Raw genomic sequence first — 16699 nt, forward strand, 5'->3', positions numbered from 1 at the left:
CCTTTCCTCATCAGCACAGAGCACGGCTTCCTGCCGAACGGGTGCTTTCAGGTGCTCATAAATGCTGGGGACAGAACTTTCCAGAGAAGGAGGAGTGTTCTGATAGCGACAGGACAAAATGGGGATGGCTTTAAACTAAAAGAAAGGAGATTTCGGATAGATGTTTGGAAGAAATGTTTTGTTCAGAGGCCCTGGCACTGCTGCCCAGAGAGCTGTGGGTGCCATATCCATGGAGGCATCCAGGGCCAGGCTGGGTGGCACACCGCACCACCTGATCCGGTGGGGGGCAACTCTGTTCGTAGCAGCAGGTTGGAGCTGGATGATCTTCAAGGTCCCCTCCAACCCACTCCATTCATTGACTGAGTGATTCCATGATGTGAGCTGCCTGGGCTGGGACAGAGCAGTGTGCCACGTCCAGTGGCACTGGGCTGGAAGGGCCTATAGGCACATCTCTTCTCCCAGGAATGTGGCTCTGGGTGATGCTGGGAATGAGAGCTCGGAGCAGCACTGTGAGCTCCTCCCATCCCAACCCCAGCACTTGTGCCACACGCCTCGCACACACGCGTTGCACACATTAGCAGAACCCCAGCCAGCAGGCGGACCTTAACGGGAAAAGTTAAACCTCTTTATGCGGCTCAGCAAAGATACCTTGTGCGGTCATTAAGAAGTGATTAGCTTATCTAAGGAATAACAACAGCCCTGGCCCTGTCAGACCGGCACACAAACACTAAGAAGAGCAGGGATCAGATATCGAATTAGGCTAATTATAAAGAAAAGGAGAGACAAGCAGAAGCATAAAATAGACATGTGGACAGCATTTTGCTGGATTTTCTCTTTGCACAGAAAAGGCCCAACGCGTTCTGCGAGAGAGAAATGTAAGGATTAACAAATTCCTCTCCTGGCCTTATTGCTTTAGCAGCGTGGGCTCGGAGCAGTGTGCACACACATCCCAGCCCTGCACCACGCTGCGCTGCTTCTGTTCTGCCACTGTCAGCAGGGGGCAGGACCCCCAGGTGAGTGCTGCAGCCAGGAGCATCTCAGCCCTGCCGGGAGAGGAGGTGCTTTTCCATTTTTAACACTTGTATCCTTTCTAAAGCTTTTCTTTGCCAAAACCTAATATTAATAATGACAGCAGATCCTATTTTCCTTGAGGTAATGCCAATTTTAATGCTTTTTTTTTTATTTTTTTTTTACATCACTGTAGTATTATTGAGGAATAAGTAGTAAGTGATAGATACTTTAACATAATGTGAGTCAATATGTATTTATATGTGCTTTATGACTTAATCAATATTGCTGCATTAGCAAGAATAAATACGGCGTTTCCTTTTCTGGCCTTGGGAAGAACAAATAAGGAAAGTCACATCGAAAGTTTAGGAATGAATAAAACCCCGCATTTTGCAGACAATTCAGAAAACCTCTGACATTCATTTGTTCTCTGGCAGCAGCAGGAGGAGGCTCAGCCTGTGACCCCTCTTCTTGTTGTTCCCACATCTTCCCAAGAGATGGGCCTCAGCGTGCGGTCTGTGCCCACCATGACATCCAGAATCTGGGGACAAAGGGCTTTGGGCATTGAGCAAGGAAAGGTTTTGCTGCTGAGGAACATGAGGAGCCCACAGCTCACATCACCGCATGCTGCTTCTACCAAGAGAGTGGTGAGGTGCTGGAACAGCTGCCCAGGGAGGCTGTGGATGCTCCGTCCCTGGTGGTGTTCAAGGCCAGGTTGGATGGGGTCCTGGGCAGCCTGGTCTAGTATTAGATCTGGAAGTTGGTTGCCCTGCCAGCAGCAGGGGGGTTGAAGCTTCGTGATTCTTGAGGTCTCTTCCAACCCAAATCATCTTATGATTCTATGATTCTTTGCCAGCAAGCCGCCCACTGTCCAAGCAAAAGAGAATGGGGAACTGGAATCCACTCACCTCTGCCAAACTTCCTGATTGTGACAGGTGTGGAACATCCTTCTGTAACGGGCAGAAGCTTTTCCATCAATTACTTGTTCTATATAGAAAACAAACTCTGCATGAAAGTCAGAGGGAAAAGCAATGTGTGTTTGCACACTGTCCTCTCGATAGCAAGAACAGGGCACACCTTACTGGAGGAGCACTGACCCAGCCAGTGCATGGCAGGAGCCCAGTGAGATGTCCTCCTGCATGCCCTGCACGCTCACTCCATGGCAGCCCTGGGCTCAGCACGCTCACTGGGGGATGCTGCTCCCTGCTCTGCCTCAGGGAACTCAGCTCCCATCCCTTCACAATGAGTGACCCCACTTCCGCCAGTGTGACCGCACACCTGCAGGCTGCTGGCTGCCTCACCTTGCTCCTGATGGACGGAGGGAGCACGAGCCAGCACACACAAAATGCCTTTGGGCAGCCTCACGTGGGCTTTGGATATTCCCAAACCACACCTGAGGAGGGAAGCTCACTCCTGGCAATGCTGCTGGAGGCCAAACCCAGGAGAAACCAAACACACCAACAAACCACAGTGCTTGTTTGTGCCCCAGGGTCCCAAATCCAAGCAAGCAATCTGCATTCCTGATAGGAACCCCGAGAACAGCATCACTACGATGCTATGATTCACTTCTGGGTGACACAGAGCTTTTTCCACCATTCCTTGCTCACTGCCTGCCCTCCTGGGTGCTCCATGCAGAGCAGTGCCGGAAAGCAGCTCGCAGCTCTGCATCTTCTAACAGCACTCAGGATGGCTCGAGCTCCACGCTGGGAGGCTGGTGATTCCCAAGCCCTGTGACCCAAAGCGCTATTTGCTGTCCCTGCTTTGCCCCCACGGTTTCTTCTGGTTGCTGCAGGGTCAGCAGTGGTGACCAAGCCTGTTGGCACGGGCAGCAAAGCTGACTTTGTCCCCCAACCCAGACTGGGGCAGTTTGGCACCGTGTGTTTATTTTTAACAGATTGCTGCTGCCACCCTTCAGACCTTTTCCTGTTGCGATCGTTAGAACTTGTAACCGGATCATAAATCTTTTAGTAACGTTTGGTATTATACTAATTAAAACTGTTCCCTATATGTATTATTAATTTCTCCAGCACTGCTTGCAAGGGTGACACTTTTAGCTGGCTTAGCAGAATGCACCACAGTAAATATGGAGAAACTCATTTCTAGGCAATTAGGCTTGCAGAAAAATAAGTTTCTTAATGGAGGGCACAATCATTACAAATTTTACCTAAATAAACAGGGTTTCTTAATGGTAACTCTTCAAGCTAAGTAAACAGATTGGTGTGCTAATGTCCTAAGCAATACTTAAATGTAACTGTTTAATAAATTGGTAAATTACTCATTTCATCTTAGAACAAAATGGTAATACTGTAGTAATAACCGAGTATATATTCTGTAAATATGAAGCATTATCACTTTAGCTCTGAAGAAATCACCGCGGCGATATGTCAGCATTGATCTAAAACTGCAGCATTTTATCTCAACTTTATTACCCATTTTTGAGAATCGCTGAGATTTTCAGAGCATAATGGCAATAAAAGAAGAATTTAAAAAGCGCTTAAATGTGCATAAGTTAATCAGAGGTATCCTCGGGGGGAAAGGGAAATTTGGTAAAACATGAATTATAAGCATCATTTAAACTTACTTTGGACACTAGAGATAATAAATGGCACCATAATTTAGAAATAGCTTTTAACATCAATGACTGTAAGTAGCACTTTACTGTTCATAAGAATTGCAAAGCAACGGTGCTGAGGCCAATTTTATTAGCCATTTTTTTCTTTATAAAAGCAATCCAGCCATTTCCAAACGGCGCAGACAGGAACAAGAGTTACGTGTTAATATGCAAAATGCATTTCAGTTTCGGTTTGTTGGTTTGCTTTTTTTTTTTTTTTTTTTTTTTAAATAGCCAGCAATAAATTTACCAAAAGATACAGCCCAGGGACAACTGAATGATCGTTTCAGAAGAGTAAAGCTTCTTCAGAGTTTACGTATTTGGGAGATGCGGAGCAGAGGAGAGAGGAAAAGAGGAAAATCGCCGCCTCCGCTGCTGCTCGGGAGGCACCAAACCTTTTCTTCTTTTGGTATTTTAATGATTTTGCTCCTGGCCACGTTAGCATCGCCAGGCCCTACCCTGCGGCGTGCCCGGTGTGTGCAGCATGGGCAGAGGGGCGGGATGCCCGCACTGCCGCTGGGCGCTGTGAACAAAGGGAAAGCCCGCGGCTGAACGAACCTCCGCTCCCGATGCGAGAATCCGAAATGCAAACAAAACCTCATCGAGCAAACAAGTGTGCCACCGATTCCAATGGCTGGAAGCTACAATTATGCAGCACCAAGCCGAAAATTGGGAGCACGAGATCTATTTCTACCGTGGCTGTGACTTGGCTCTTTGGTTGCAAATCGCTTCTCCAGCACAAGGAATGCTCCACGGACCGGCTTGCTTTTGACGTGACAGATCTTAGCTCACGTCAGGGTTTACTGGGGAGAAATGCTCTATACTAAATTAGGATGAGCTTGCCACGGGACAACTATTTCTTAATTTACTCTTCATAACCAAATGCAAATCCCTAAAAATCTCTGGGTGATGTTTTCAAGCACTCTCACTCTTGTCCTAAGGGATATCTTTGAGCACCACAGGTCGGCACAGCATCTAACATGGGCTGGGGGAGACGTGGCCGTGCAGGAAAACCCACAGAGCCCCACTGCAACACCCAGAGAGCCCCACTGCAGTGCCCTGTGATCAGGGAAACCCCCTGCATCAGTGCACCCCCAGCAGTGGGACCTCGGTGCCCCACTCTCTGCTCCCTCACTGCAGCTGCATGCAGCGTGGCCGGGAGCGAGCAGCCCTGCTGCTGCAGCCACCCCAGCACCCAGCGCAGGGCTGAGGGCTGCTGAGCCAAAAAGCACTGCCTGCTCACTCACATCCCAGCTCCTGCTGCCTGCAGCACGCCCGCCTGTCAGTCTAGACAAGCATTTGCACACACAATCAGGAAAAGCAAACGCGTGCAGTTATGAAGATTAAAACTCCAACCAGAAACGTGCGCTGAAGCATTTGGCACCAGGCAGAGCTGGTAAATCGTCCCCACGAGCCAGATTGTGCGTAAATCAGCACGGCTCTGCAAAGGCTCTGTCCCAGCACACCAGCCCTTATCACAGAGCAGCAGCCATGCAGCATGTGTCAGCCGTGCCCTCCTTGTGCCACCCTGACCCAACCCGGCCCCACAGCTGCACTTACGGGAGGGAGGAAAGGGTCTGCGGGGCTCTCCTGATCTATGGAGGACTGGAGCTGTGGGGATGCTCCAAGCAGGCTCTGGCCCTTCTGCCAGCCCTGGCTGTGGCATGAGCACTGGTGGGGCTGGTGCCTGTGGCCCCATGCCCGTTCCCCGTGGCATTGGGCCCTGCTGTGTCCTGATGCCATGTAGGGACACCAGCCCAGCAACGGAGCTCCCTGTGCCCAGCAGGCTCCGGAAGAGCTACAGGTGTGGGATTTGTCTTGGCTGCTCTGCTCTGTCCTCGTCTGTTCCCATCCATCTCAGAATCAGTTCAGCCAGGGCACTAAAAACTGTCTGAAAACAGATTTTTTGAAAAAAAACAAAGGAAGATATCCCATTGCTCTCTAAGCAAGCACAGCCCACGAGCCCTACCTGGGGGCTGCCCGCTGCCACCCCTCTCCAGGCCCACGTGGAGCACCAGGGGAGCTGTGGCCGAGCAGGTGGCAGTGCGAGCGGCCCCCAGCTGCCACTTCATGCTGTCAGCCCATGCTAGTGTCACCGGGCGCAGATGGTGCCAGGCAGCCCCCACCACACGTGCCCACCATGCCCAGCGGCTGCTGGGAGCTGTGCTGGGGGCATGCTGCCATCAGAGGGACTCCTGTGCTTATCCCCCCGCTCCCTCTGCTATCCATGTGGCCGTGCTTGCTCTGCTCCATAGGATTTTTGAGCCACCCTTCACATGGTTAACGTGCTTGCTGCCTTCTGCTGTGCTTGGTGACACAGTGGCTTTGCCATGAAGCAGCCCTGGTACACTGTGCACAGAAATTTCCCCCAACCTCACCGCTCTGTGTGGGCTCACACTGAACAATTTCCATTTCTAAGACTGTGCCTGCCTGCTTTGCTTGCACCCACTGCAATGTACTCGGAACTCCAGCGATGTGTTTTCCATTGGCTGGGTGCACACAATTTGCAGCTGGGACACTGTGGAGTGAGAATGGCAAGGAGGCAGGAGCACAACACAATGGGTAGAACAGAGGCAGGGTCACCATTTTTTCCAATTGAAGTGGTGAAGAGCGATTTGTGCTGAGTGCCACCGGAGCTGCAATCCCTGCGGGACCCTGGAACTGCTCTGGACAGCATGAGGAATATACCAACTGCTTCCTGGCAGTGATAGGCACATTTGGCTGCCGACATGAAAGTTGGACAGGTTGGTGTCAGAACAGGGCTTCCCTCCACCAGGAGTGATGTTGGGATGCTCTGCATGGGGCAGGCTGCAGGCTCCATCCCAGTTGGGCAGCTGTCAGCCTGTTGAAGAACAGTCCCGACACGAGGAAGGATGTGGGCTGTTTTACTTCCCCTGCCCTTTTCAGGATCTGGGGAAGGCAGTGAGAAGGGTTTTGATCCACCCCTGCGTGGCAGAGCTGTGTCCTTTCTCCTCTAAGCACTTGGCTGAGACATAAATGGAGAAGGACAACTTCACAGAGATCGATGTTGGAAAGACACAGCGTGATGAGGCAGGAAAAAAACCCTCAAAACCTAAAACCTGTCAGTTTCTACACTTGATGAAGTCAGGGCAGGGTGATGCTGCAGATCTCAAAAAAAATGCCCCGTGCACCTTTTTTCATCACCCCCTCACCTAACCCAGGCAAACTCCCATTTGCAGGCACTACCCTGGCAGCAGCACACAGCAGCCCCTCACCTTCTGCTGACCAAAGGGCCACATCCCAGCTCAGCACATTCCTGACCAACCCTCTGAGGACACGGGAACCTCCAGGGCTGCACGCTGCAGCCGGTGCCATGCACGCCAGCTGCTGCAGAGAGGCCGCAGAGCTCCCAGCACTGCCGCAGCCCCATTCCCACTCCCCACTGTGCAGGCTGCTTTCAGAAGCCATCACCATCGCAGCCTCCTCTGCAAGATATGGAGAAATCCCAGCACAGGTGTGAGCAAGCAGCACGGTGTTCAGGAGTGCCATGTGGGAGAAGCTACAGCGTGGGCTGCAGGGCTGCACCCCCAGTTCTGGTTTTGGCTGTGGGTACCAAGGATGGACGAGCTGCCTGCAGGACTGTGCACACAGCCACCAGCAGAGCACAGCCCTGCCAGGACCGGCCCTGCCCTGCCCTGCCCACCCTACAGCACATCCCCACAGCTGCCCCATTACCCCTAATGGGAACGGCGTGCGGATGGACGGGGGAGAACCTAATGCCTTTCTATTATACCACCGATTAAGTACTCGGGGTCGTGTCCTCAGCTGATGTAAAGTAGATGAGATACACAGAGCTTAATGGATCTCCGCACCCCAGCCAGCAGCCGGCCCTCTCGCTCCGTTAAAGCCCACAGCCCCTCAGCAGCCCCCGTGTTTAACCCCTCCATCCTTCAGCCACGAGCTCTGTTAACTATCCTTTCTTTCCCAAGTTTGGTTTCACCGCTGCATCTGAAGAGTTGCTGCCCTCACCCAGGTGGGGAACAGTGCAGCGGTGTGCAGCAGAGGGCACAGAGCTCGGGGCTGTAGGCACTCAGAGCAGCACACAGAGCCCTGCAGCCCCCTCTGCCCTTCCAACCCCGTCCCCAGCAGAGCAGTTGAGATGCTGCTGAGCACTGGATTACATGGCAAATAAAACACTGTTTTGCAAACATAGGTACATCGACTTTCATGTTAAAGCGCGGCTTCCTCAGCCCGCATCCATGAGCTGCAGCAGGCACACGGATGGATCTTTTTGCCTTCTGTAACTGGATGGAATAAGGAACATTCAGTGCATTTCTGCGACAAGAAGGAGTGGAGGCAGCGAGCTGTATGGAGCTGGGGAGTGAAACACATGGCAACAGCCTATGAACAGAAATGTTCTGAACAAGGAATGCAATGCGGGCAGCCCTCGCAGACACCGTTCTCGTGCAATAACTTAAACAGTGAGGATTACTACTTGGGGAAATAAAAGACAACATAACTTTGAAACTTGAAAAGCTCTTCCTTCGTTGTAATCAATTGCAATAATCCACGTCAGTGATTTAGATGAAGATCAACTTTACCTTTCTTTGCTGATGACACAAAACTAAGAGCAATAAAAAACTTAAGTGCATTTGTGCACAACTAATGGATTGGATGTGGCATGTGCCAATGGAAGTCGCTATGTATAATGCAGCACATACTGGATGCCAAATTAATGGGATCATTTGGGCATTCTGGAACACTTGTGGCACCGGGCTTAAGTCATCTAAGGAGCCTGGCAAGGGTTCGTGACCTTCCATTTGCAAAAGCCTGCAGAAGCCTTGCAGTGCTGGAGGCAGAGCAGCACCCAGCCCAGCTGCTGTTCGGTCTCAGGCACAAAGACAACAGAACTGAACGGAGATCTGGACTCAGCACCACATCAGGACGTGCTCCACCAGCTCAGGAGGAGCAGCCCAGGAGCTCGCTGGGGTGAGCCATGGCCACACAGCTTCTCCTCATGGTGGTGGCAGCACAGAAATGCACACTTCAGGGAGAATTCTTGTGCGTAGGGAGGTGTAAATCTCAGTATGATTTGTGTTAGCTATAGATAAGCTAAATCATGGCCCAGCTGAGCGAAACACTTTTGTAAAGCGGGGCTCTGAATGCTGTGCAGTTTGTGTGTTTGCCAGGGCCGTGCTCTCATTGTGGAGCGGAGAGCAGAGCAAATAACCCATTGATTTTAAGGCTCATTTAGGAAAAAGATTGCCTATACGGATCTATCTGATCACCGTGCATTACTCCATAACATCAAATAGCTCGGGCACAAAATAATGCTGAGAGATGCAGATTCTGCAGCCATTTTTATACGGGGAAGGTTGTGCTGTGCATACGGGCGTTTTGAGGGGCTGGGGCTGGAAGTGGGCTTTGGGGGGCTCTGGGGATGTCTGCATGGCTCTGGCTGAGTCCTGCTCTGTACCTCTGGGCACCATACAGAAAATCACCCACATGCACCACTCAGCAAAGTTTAAGCAATCTGCATGCAGCCACATCGTGCTGACAGCTCAGCACCACTCCAGTTCTCCATCCCTATCCAGCAATGGGTTTGAACACGGGTTTCCCTGGGCTTAAGGCTTCTGAAAAGAAAGAAACACAAACACACTGTCCGTGCTTCTCGGGTGCACATGCAGACGTGTAAGAGTTCAGACTGCTTAGGAAAACCCCTCCAACAGCTGAGAACCATCACTTTTGTAGCAGCTTCAAACACCGATGTACACAACCCAGCTCGGCGGGACACGGGGCACCTCCCCCAGCCCCCACTGCCCCACGGCCACACAGCCCCGGGCACAGGGTGTGGATTGAGCCCCTGCGGGATCAGCAACACCAGCGCACCCCAAAGGGCCCTCTGAGCCCGGGCACTGCCCAGGTTTGTGCTCCTTGGGAACAGCGGATGCCCTCTGGGAGCATCACTGCTATCCTACGGGGCTCTGCTGTGCCGAGGGACGGCCCCTCTAAAGCGCGCAGCGCGGACTGTTGGGCAGCACAGTTACGGCGGACTCGGGCTGGCAGGGATGGCCGCTGCAACCCACAGAGAGAGCAGTGCGGAGCGTCCATCTCCGCTGGCGTTCCCTGCTGATGCCCGGGACACAGGTGCGGATTTCCTGCACAGAGCTGCATCCCGCAGCAGCTCACGTCTCGTCCCCAAACGAACAGGGGACGACAAACAAACTGCCCCGGTCCCATTCCCCGGCGCACGGTGCTGCGGCTGCTCGGCCGGCCTGGAGGCCGCTGCTTCGCGAGGCCCTCGGGGAAACTGCGGGCACGAACGGATCCCACCCCACCGCCGTCCCACGGTGGGACCGAGCCCGTCCTCCCGGTTCTGCTGGCCGCGGGGCCGTGAGCGCTGCGGGGCTCCGCGCCGACTGCTTTGCTGCGGGCCCCGGGGCTGCTGCGCGCTGCGGTGTGCGGCGGTACCGCGCTCAGAACGCTCGGCTCCGGCCCTGTTTGTTTGGGAAAAATCGGGAACACGGACAGCACAGAGCAGCGCTGCCTTCAAACGGCGCTGAAACGTAACACCGAGCGCACACGACTCTGACCCTCGGAGCCGTCCCGGAGCCGCGGCGGTGCGGGCTGCCAAAGCGGCGTTCCGCAGACCCGACATCTCCTCGGCGTCGCTTTTATCGCCCAGTCCCCGCCGGGCGCTTCCCCTCGCTCGGCGTTTTCCATCGCGGCAGCGCGGTTCCGTGTTCTGAGCGGTACCGCCGGGTTCGGGCTCAGCCCTGAGCCGCACGGCGAGCGTGGGGCGAAGCGGGAGGAACGCTACCGACATCCCCCATCGGCGACCCACGTCCCCCTCCCCGCACGGCCGCTGCCGACGCCGTTTGGGGTCATTCCCCGCACCCGCAGCGCTGCGGGGCTTTCGTTCGTTAAGAAAAAAAAAATAGGTAATGTATGCCGTAAAAAAATAAAATGAGAGCAACGAAAACCAACGAAAGCCGAAAGGCGAAGCCCCAGCGCAGCCCCGCGGGTCCCAGCGCGGCTGTGAGCGGCCCGGCGCGGAGACGTCTCTGTAAAGAAACCGTTTATTTACACGTCTCGACAAGTACAAAGTATTATACACGGGCCGTGCCAACCCCCAGTCTTCGTTACGATGAACCGTAAGGCGCTTTCTCTACTGCCGGTGCGAGGAGGTGCGGAGCGGCGCGGAACGCGGGGCGGGACGGGGCGGGCGGCCCCGGGGCATCGCGGGGAGCGGCGGCCGCCACCGACCGCATCCAGAGCGGAGCGGGGCTGTCCCGGCTGCGCTCGGCCTCTCCGCTCGGGGACCTGTTGTTGAGGCCGTCCCCGGAACGGGGGGGAAAAAAAAAATTTAAAAAAATCAAAACGAAAACGGTCTTTCGTTCCGAAGCCGACGCGAAATGCCTACGTCCGGATTTCGATATAAATAATCGAGGGTTTATATAATTCCGTATTAATAGTGCCCAAAATCTCGATGCATAAATAAATTAACTTATTAACACTTCTTACAAAAAGGAACGCCTCGCCCTCCCAGCGGCACCCCGGCCCCGTGCCGCCGGCCCGGCGCTGCCTTTCAGCGCGGGGGGAACCGCGGGGCTCCGCGCGTCCGCTTGGTGCCGGGGCCGCGCTCAGACGAGGGAGGTGACCGGCGGGATCTTTGCGCTTTCCTCCTCCCAGGGCTGCAGGTTCTGCAGCGCGAACAGCGACGAGTTGTGCAGGCACAGCGGGTCGGGCTGGATAGACTCGTTGAGCGACTTCTGGAAGGCGTCGTGCTGCAGCTGCAGCATCAGCCGGCTCGCCTGCTGCCGCTCGGCCTCCCGTTCCTCCGCCGTCTGCCGCCTGCGGGCACGGGGCACAGCTCAGCGCTCAGCGCACCCGGCGGGACGGGGCGGGATGGGACGGGATGGGATGGAACGGGATGGAACGGGATGGGACGGGACGGGACGGGACTCCGCGCTGCGCGGCACCGGCGGCAGAGTGCGGGCCGGGAGGTGAGGGCGGCCCGGCGTGGGGCGGCTCGGCTGGGGAAGCTCCCTCGTTCTGCGGTTACTTCTCCCCTTTCCGATGAATCCCCTCGTTTTCCGGGTAACTCCCTCCGGTCTTCCTAATAATCCTCTCCGGTTCTCCCCAGTAGTTCAAGCAATTTTCCCCAATAATTCAACCGATTATCCCCAAGTAGTTCAACCTCAATAATTCAACCACTTATCCCCAAATAATTCAACCAATTTTCCCAACGCTTAATCCATTTCCACATTCATTCCTCCCCAATTTTCCCACTATTTCCCCTATTTCCCCGGTCGTTCACCAATTTCTTCTAATACTTAATCCAATTTTCAAGCCGCCTCCCTCAGTTTTCCCAACAATCCTTCCAACTTCATAATATTTCCCCCCATTTTTCCAATTGCTGGCTGGTTTTTCACAGCCGCTCCTTTGCTTTTTTCCCCCAATAATTTATCCAATTTCCCCAATCACTCCCGTGATTTCCCAAAAGCTCTCTCAATTTTCTCAGTAACACCCTCCATTTCTTCCGACGCATCCCTCATTTTTCACAATAACTCCTCCGACCATCCCAATAATTTACCAATTTTCCCATCAACTCCCCCAATTCCCGAATAATCCCCCAATTTTCTCACCACCACCCGTTTCTCCCAACAACTCGTTCCCTTTTCCCATCAGTTCTCCTCACTCCCTATCGATTCCCTCAATGTAACACAGCCATCACTCGTTTTTCCCAACGATTCCCCCAGTTTTCACATGCACCTACAGCTCTTCCCACCGCCTCCCCCCATTTCCCCTCTCTTTGCCCCCATTCTTGCACGGCTGCCCACTCCCCGCTGCGAGCCGGGACCACCTGCTCCTCTCCTCTCCTCTCCTCTCCTCTCCTCTCCTCTCCTCTCCTCTCCTCTCCTCTCCTCTCCTCTCCTCTCCTCTCCTCTCCTCTCCTCTCCTCTCCTCTCCTCTCCTCTCCTCTCCTCTCCTCTCCTCTCCTCACTCACCGCCACTTCGTGCGCCGGTTCTGGAACCACGTCTTCACCTGCGCGTCCGTCATCTTCAAGGACTTGGCCAGGGCCGCTCGCTCTGCCGACGCGAGGTATTTCTGCCGGTGGAAGCGCTTCTCCAGCTCGCAGATCTGCACGCGGGAGAAGGACGTGCGCGGTTTCTTGCGCTTCGGCGGGGTGCGGTTCTGGTACGGGTGTCCGATGCGGCGCGTCACCGTGAAGGGCGTCAGCGCGGCCGCGGCTGCACGCGATGGGAAACTCACGGTCAGCGCGGCCGCTCCGTGCCCGACGGAGCCCCCCGCCCGCCCGCCCGCCGCGCCGCGCCGCTCCTACCCACCCGTGAAGCGCTCCTTGACGAAGCGGCGGCTGCTCTCCATCCAGGGGAAGCTGAGGCCGCCCAGGCCGGGCACGGCGGGGATGGCGCTGGGCACGGGCGGCGGCACGGCGCCGGGGATGGGCCGGTGCGCGGGGACGCGGATCACGCCGCCGGGCGCCAGGCTCAGGTTGACGCCGTACGGCCCCGACTCCTCGAAGGGCGCGGCGATGGCCGGGAAGGGGCCCGGCAGCGCGGGGTAGGGCGCGCCGCCTCGGGGGCCGCCCAGGAAGGCCGCGCCGTCGGGGCCCCGGGGGGGCGGCGGCGGCGGCGGAGGCGGCGGCGGCGGCGGCGGCGGCGGCGGCGGGGGGGCAGCGCCGTCCTGCTCGGGGCCGCTGAGGATCTGGTCGATGCCGAAGCTGATGGGCTCGTGCTGGTGCGGGCCCTGCGCGCCCGCCGCCGGCTCCATGCTCCCGCGCCGCGCGCAGCCCCGCGCCCGCTATAAAGGCGCCGCCGCCGCGCGCCCCGCGGCCCGGCCGGCCCCGCCGTGCGCCGCGCGGAAACTTTGCGGAACGCGCGCCGCCCCGGCAGCCGCCCGTCATCTCCTCGGGGCCGCCGCGCGCCCCGCGCCGCGTGCGCCCCCGCCGCCGCCATTGGCCGCCGCCGCCCGGCCTCTGCGCTCCCATTGGCTCCCGCCGCACGGCACCGGCCCCGCGCCCGACCGCGGGGGCCCCGCGCCGCGCCGCGGTGACATCACCGGGGGCGCGCGAACAAAGCGGGGCGGGGCGGGGCGGGGCGGGGGCGCCGTCGGGGCGGCGGAGCGGAGCGGGGCCCGGAGCGGAGCGCCGGCGCGGCCGCACGTCGGGGCGCGGGCTTTGAGCCGTCCCCGCCCGGCGACCGGCAGAGCGCGGCCCCCCGACGGCCGCATCGCGCGGTGCGGAGCGCCCGCGGCCGCCCCGTCGGAGGCGCCCGGCCCGGGGGTCCCGGCGGCGTCGCGGTGATCGGCGGCGGGGCGGCCGAGGCCGCTAAGTGAGTTTGCCGCCGCTCCCCGACGTCCAAATGGGACTACAGGCGTTAAAAATTAAATAACGCGCGGATGCATTTACTTAGTTTCCCTCTTATAAAGGGAAATGAAAACAGGGAATAGAATTTTCCTTTTAATAGAATGTAATGGTATTTGATCAGCACCTGGTAGGGCGAGCCCGCGATTCCGGGAGCGGTGACACGGAGGCACTTTATTAGTTTTTAAAGCTCGGGATTCAATTACCGCCGAGCTGCGTAATCCCGACGGCCGGGAGGACACGGAGCCGGGCGGTGCGGGCGGCGGGCGGACCCGACGGGCAACGCGGCTCGGAGCGCGGCTGCACCGCCGCCGCCGCCGCCGCCGTCGGGGCTCCGCGCCACCCGCGGCCGTGTGCGGGGACGGGGCCGGCGCAGCCCCGGGCGGTTCGTTCCCTCTCGGCCGCCCCCGAGCGCGGGGCGGGGGATCGGGAGGAAAATGGGAGAAAAAAAAAGGGGGGGGGAGGAGGGGGGGGGGGAAGAAAAAAGGAGAAAAAAAAAAGAAAAAAACCTGCGACCGGGCGGTAAATAAATAAATAAAGCGGCGCCCGGCCCCGGCTCGGGGCTTTGTTAGAGAAAATTGCGGCTCGATCTGCATAATGGGAACTCGGGCCGCCCAAGGCTATCTTTTTATTGCGTGTGTGTCTGCTGTTATCAATTTTGTGAACGATTTCACAGGGAGCCTGGCAGACTTGAGCTGGAATAATATGCAAAGATGAGCTCTGAATAATGAATGATGTGCTTTTAAACCAATTCCAAAGTGTCTGTGATAGTACAATATGAAAAGGGGTGGTAAGTAATAGTATATTTAAAAGGCGCTAGTATGTTTTTATTACTATATTTAAAAAGATATCTATATTATTTTTGTGAAATGGATAATATATCACGGAGTCTTTGATAATCAGCTAAACAATACATTTTTCTTTGGGAAAACTCTCCCGGTTTTACACAGTTAAATACGGAGCGTCGGCGCACGGCGTTGTACCGCTCGGCGACTTGATTAAATATTAACTCTATTTTAATATTAGCTTTTAAATTTAATATGTTGACGTTCTGCAGTTTTACTTTAATTACGTTTTATAATTAATAACCCGGGACGTACGGTATCCTTAAATGCGGCTCTCCCGCTGCCTCCTCCGCCGTAACCCCCCCGCTCCCCCCTAACAGGGCGAGACGCTGCCGCGCAAACCCCGCGCAAACCCCGCGCAGCCGCTATTTCCACACCCGCCCCGACGGCGCGGCGCTGCCCCGCTCCGGCCTGGGGGGGGCGGCGGAAACCCGCAGCGCGGCCCCGACGGCGGGGCGGCGAGAGGCGGCCACGCGCGTTACGGTGCCGCCGCACGGAGCGCTCCCCGCAGGACGGGCTGCGCGGTTCCGGTGCGCTCCTCTCCAGCACCGCCTCTCCCCGCGCGCACTCCCGCACAACGACAGCGTTGCGGAAACGAAACCCGCAGCAGGTGGATGCCACCTCCTGCCCGCTCCGCCGGGACCGCCGGGCTGAGTTGCGCGGGTGGCCGGGGTACGGCTGGATGTTCGTCCTGCGAGATCCTCGGTGGGAAGTTTGTTGTCGTAACGTGGTGTGGGCCGAGTGAGCCGCGACACCTGTCTTATTTAATGCTTACCGCTAATTATTTGTAAAGCGTCTGGAATGACACCGAAAGAAAGTGCCGCGGGGTTCCCCCGGCGCTCACAAACCACGGGCACGTCGGTGCCACCGCGGAGCTGCGCGGCTGAGGGCAAGCAGGGCCGGCACGGAGCTGCCGCTGCCCCTCCAGCTCTCCCCGCACTGCTCCGCGCTCCAGACGCCCGCCCTGCACGGCTCCACGCCTCGCCCCCCCCCGCAGGATCCTCGCGTGGGGCCGGAGGCTGCGGCGGCACCGGCGCCGCACGGAGCGCATCTCCCACCCGCTGCTAAGCTGGCCGTCCCGCCGCCGCAAAGAAATCCCGCTCCTTTTAGGGCTCTGGAGGCACTGTCTCATCCCGGCCGTGATGCTCCGCTGCTCGAGGCCGTGCTTCAGCACGCAGGAATCCACGCGTTGCCCCGAGGACCGGCTCTGCTCCCGTCCCAGCGGGCCCGAACTCATCCCGCCGGGCTGCAGGGCTGTGAGAGGGCCGCGCTGCCCTAAAGGCATCGCCCGTTCCTTCAGGTGCCGTCTTTGCCCGTAGAGCGGCACAGAGCAGCCCGAAGGAGGGGGCGGGGGAAGGAAGGGCAGCTCTGGGCATCGCAGCCTGGCGGAGGGGAAGAACCCGAAATGCCACCCCAGGGCAGCAGCTGCAGGCGGTGCGCAGCCCCGGACACCGAGCCCTGGTGGCTTCAGCTCACGTTTGGGCACTTCTATTAGGAAAGCCAAAACTTTAAGTTCCAAAACCACGTCTCGGCCCTCCAATACCCCAGTGGGATGGTGGGGGGGGGCAGGATGGAAGGAAGGGAGCTGAACGGAGAGAGCGCAGAGGGTGACGGGCAGATGGGGCCCGGTGCCTCTCTGCCATCTCTGATAACATCAGGCTGAGCCGGAGCCGGCGGGGACGTCCCGGCAGCGCTGCCGGGCATGGACATCTGCTCTGCTGTGCACGGTGTGGGCTGGGGCTGCCGAGGTGCAGTCGGTCTGTGCCAGCCTCTCCTAATTCTCATTTGCCGCACCAACCTGCACTTGCTGCCCGATTCTTATACTAAATACGACTTTGTTGGGCAAATCGCATTAGGGTGGATGCTGCAGGTATCCATTAAGGTTT

General features: G+C 57.0%; 1 protein-coding gene across 1 annotated transcript; it reads right to left on the reverse strand.

Moving 5' to 3' along the window:
• Nucleotides 1-10621: 10621 nt before the first annotated feature.
• TLX3 (T cell leukemia homeobox 3) lies at nucleotides 10622-13391 on the reverse strand. The gene is made up of 3 exons (XM_031597900.2): nucleotides 12932-13391; nucleotides 12592-12835; nucleotides 10622-11434 (listed from the first exon to the last, which is right to left on the reverse strand). The coding sequence occupies exons 1-3, from the start codon at nucleotides 13374-13376 to the stop codon at nucleotides 11224-11226; spliced, it is 900 nt and encodes a 299-aa protein (XP_031453760.1). The 5' UTR covers nucleotides 13377-13391; the 3' UTR covers nucleotides 10622-11223.
• Between the last annotated feature and the right edge of the window lie 3308 nt (nucleotides 13392-16699).

Source organism: Phasianus colchicus, chromosome 15 (genome assembly GCF_987193195.1).
Source record: "Phasianus colchicus chromosome 15, bPhaCol1.hap1.1, whole genome shotgun sequence".
In the NCBI taxonomy this organism is placed as follows: domain Eukaryota; kingdom Metazoa; phylum Chordata; class Aves; order Galliformes; family Phasianidae; genus Phasianus; species Phasianus colchicus.

What these genes read in the sequence shown, in the direction of transcription:
- TLX3 (XM_031597900.2), bottom strand. Translation starts at nt 13,376, where the DNA reads ATGGAGCCGGCGGCGGGCGCGCAGGGCCCGCACCAGCACGAGCCCATC. An exon ending in CGTCAAGGAGCGCTTCACGG is followed by an intron (nt 12,836 to 12,931) that starts GTGGGTAGGAGC and finishes CATCGCGTGCAG; the next exon opens with CCGCGGCCGCGCTGACGCCC. An exon ending in AACCGGCGCACGAAGTGGCG is followed by an intron (nt 11,435 to 12,591) that starts GTGAGTGAGGAG and finishes CCGTGCCCGCAG; the next exon opens with GCGGCAGACGGCGGAGGAAC.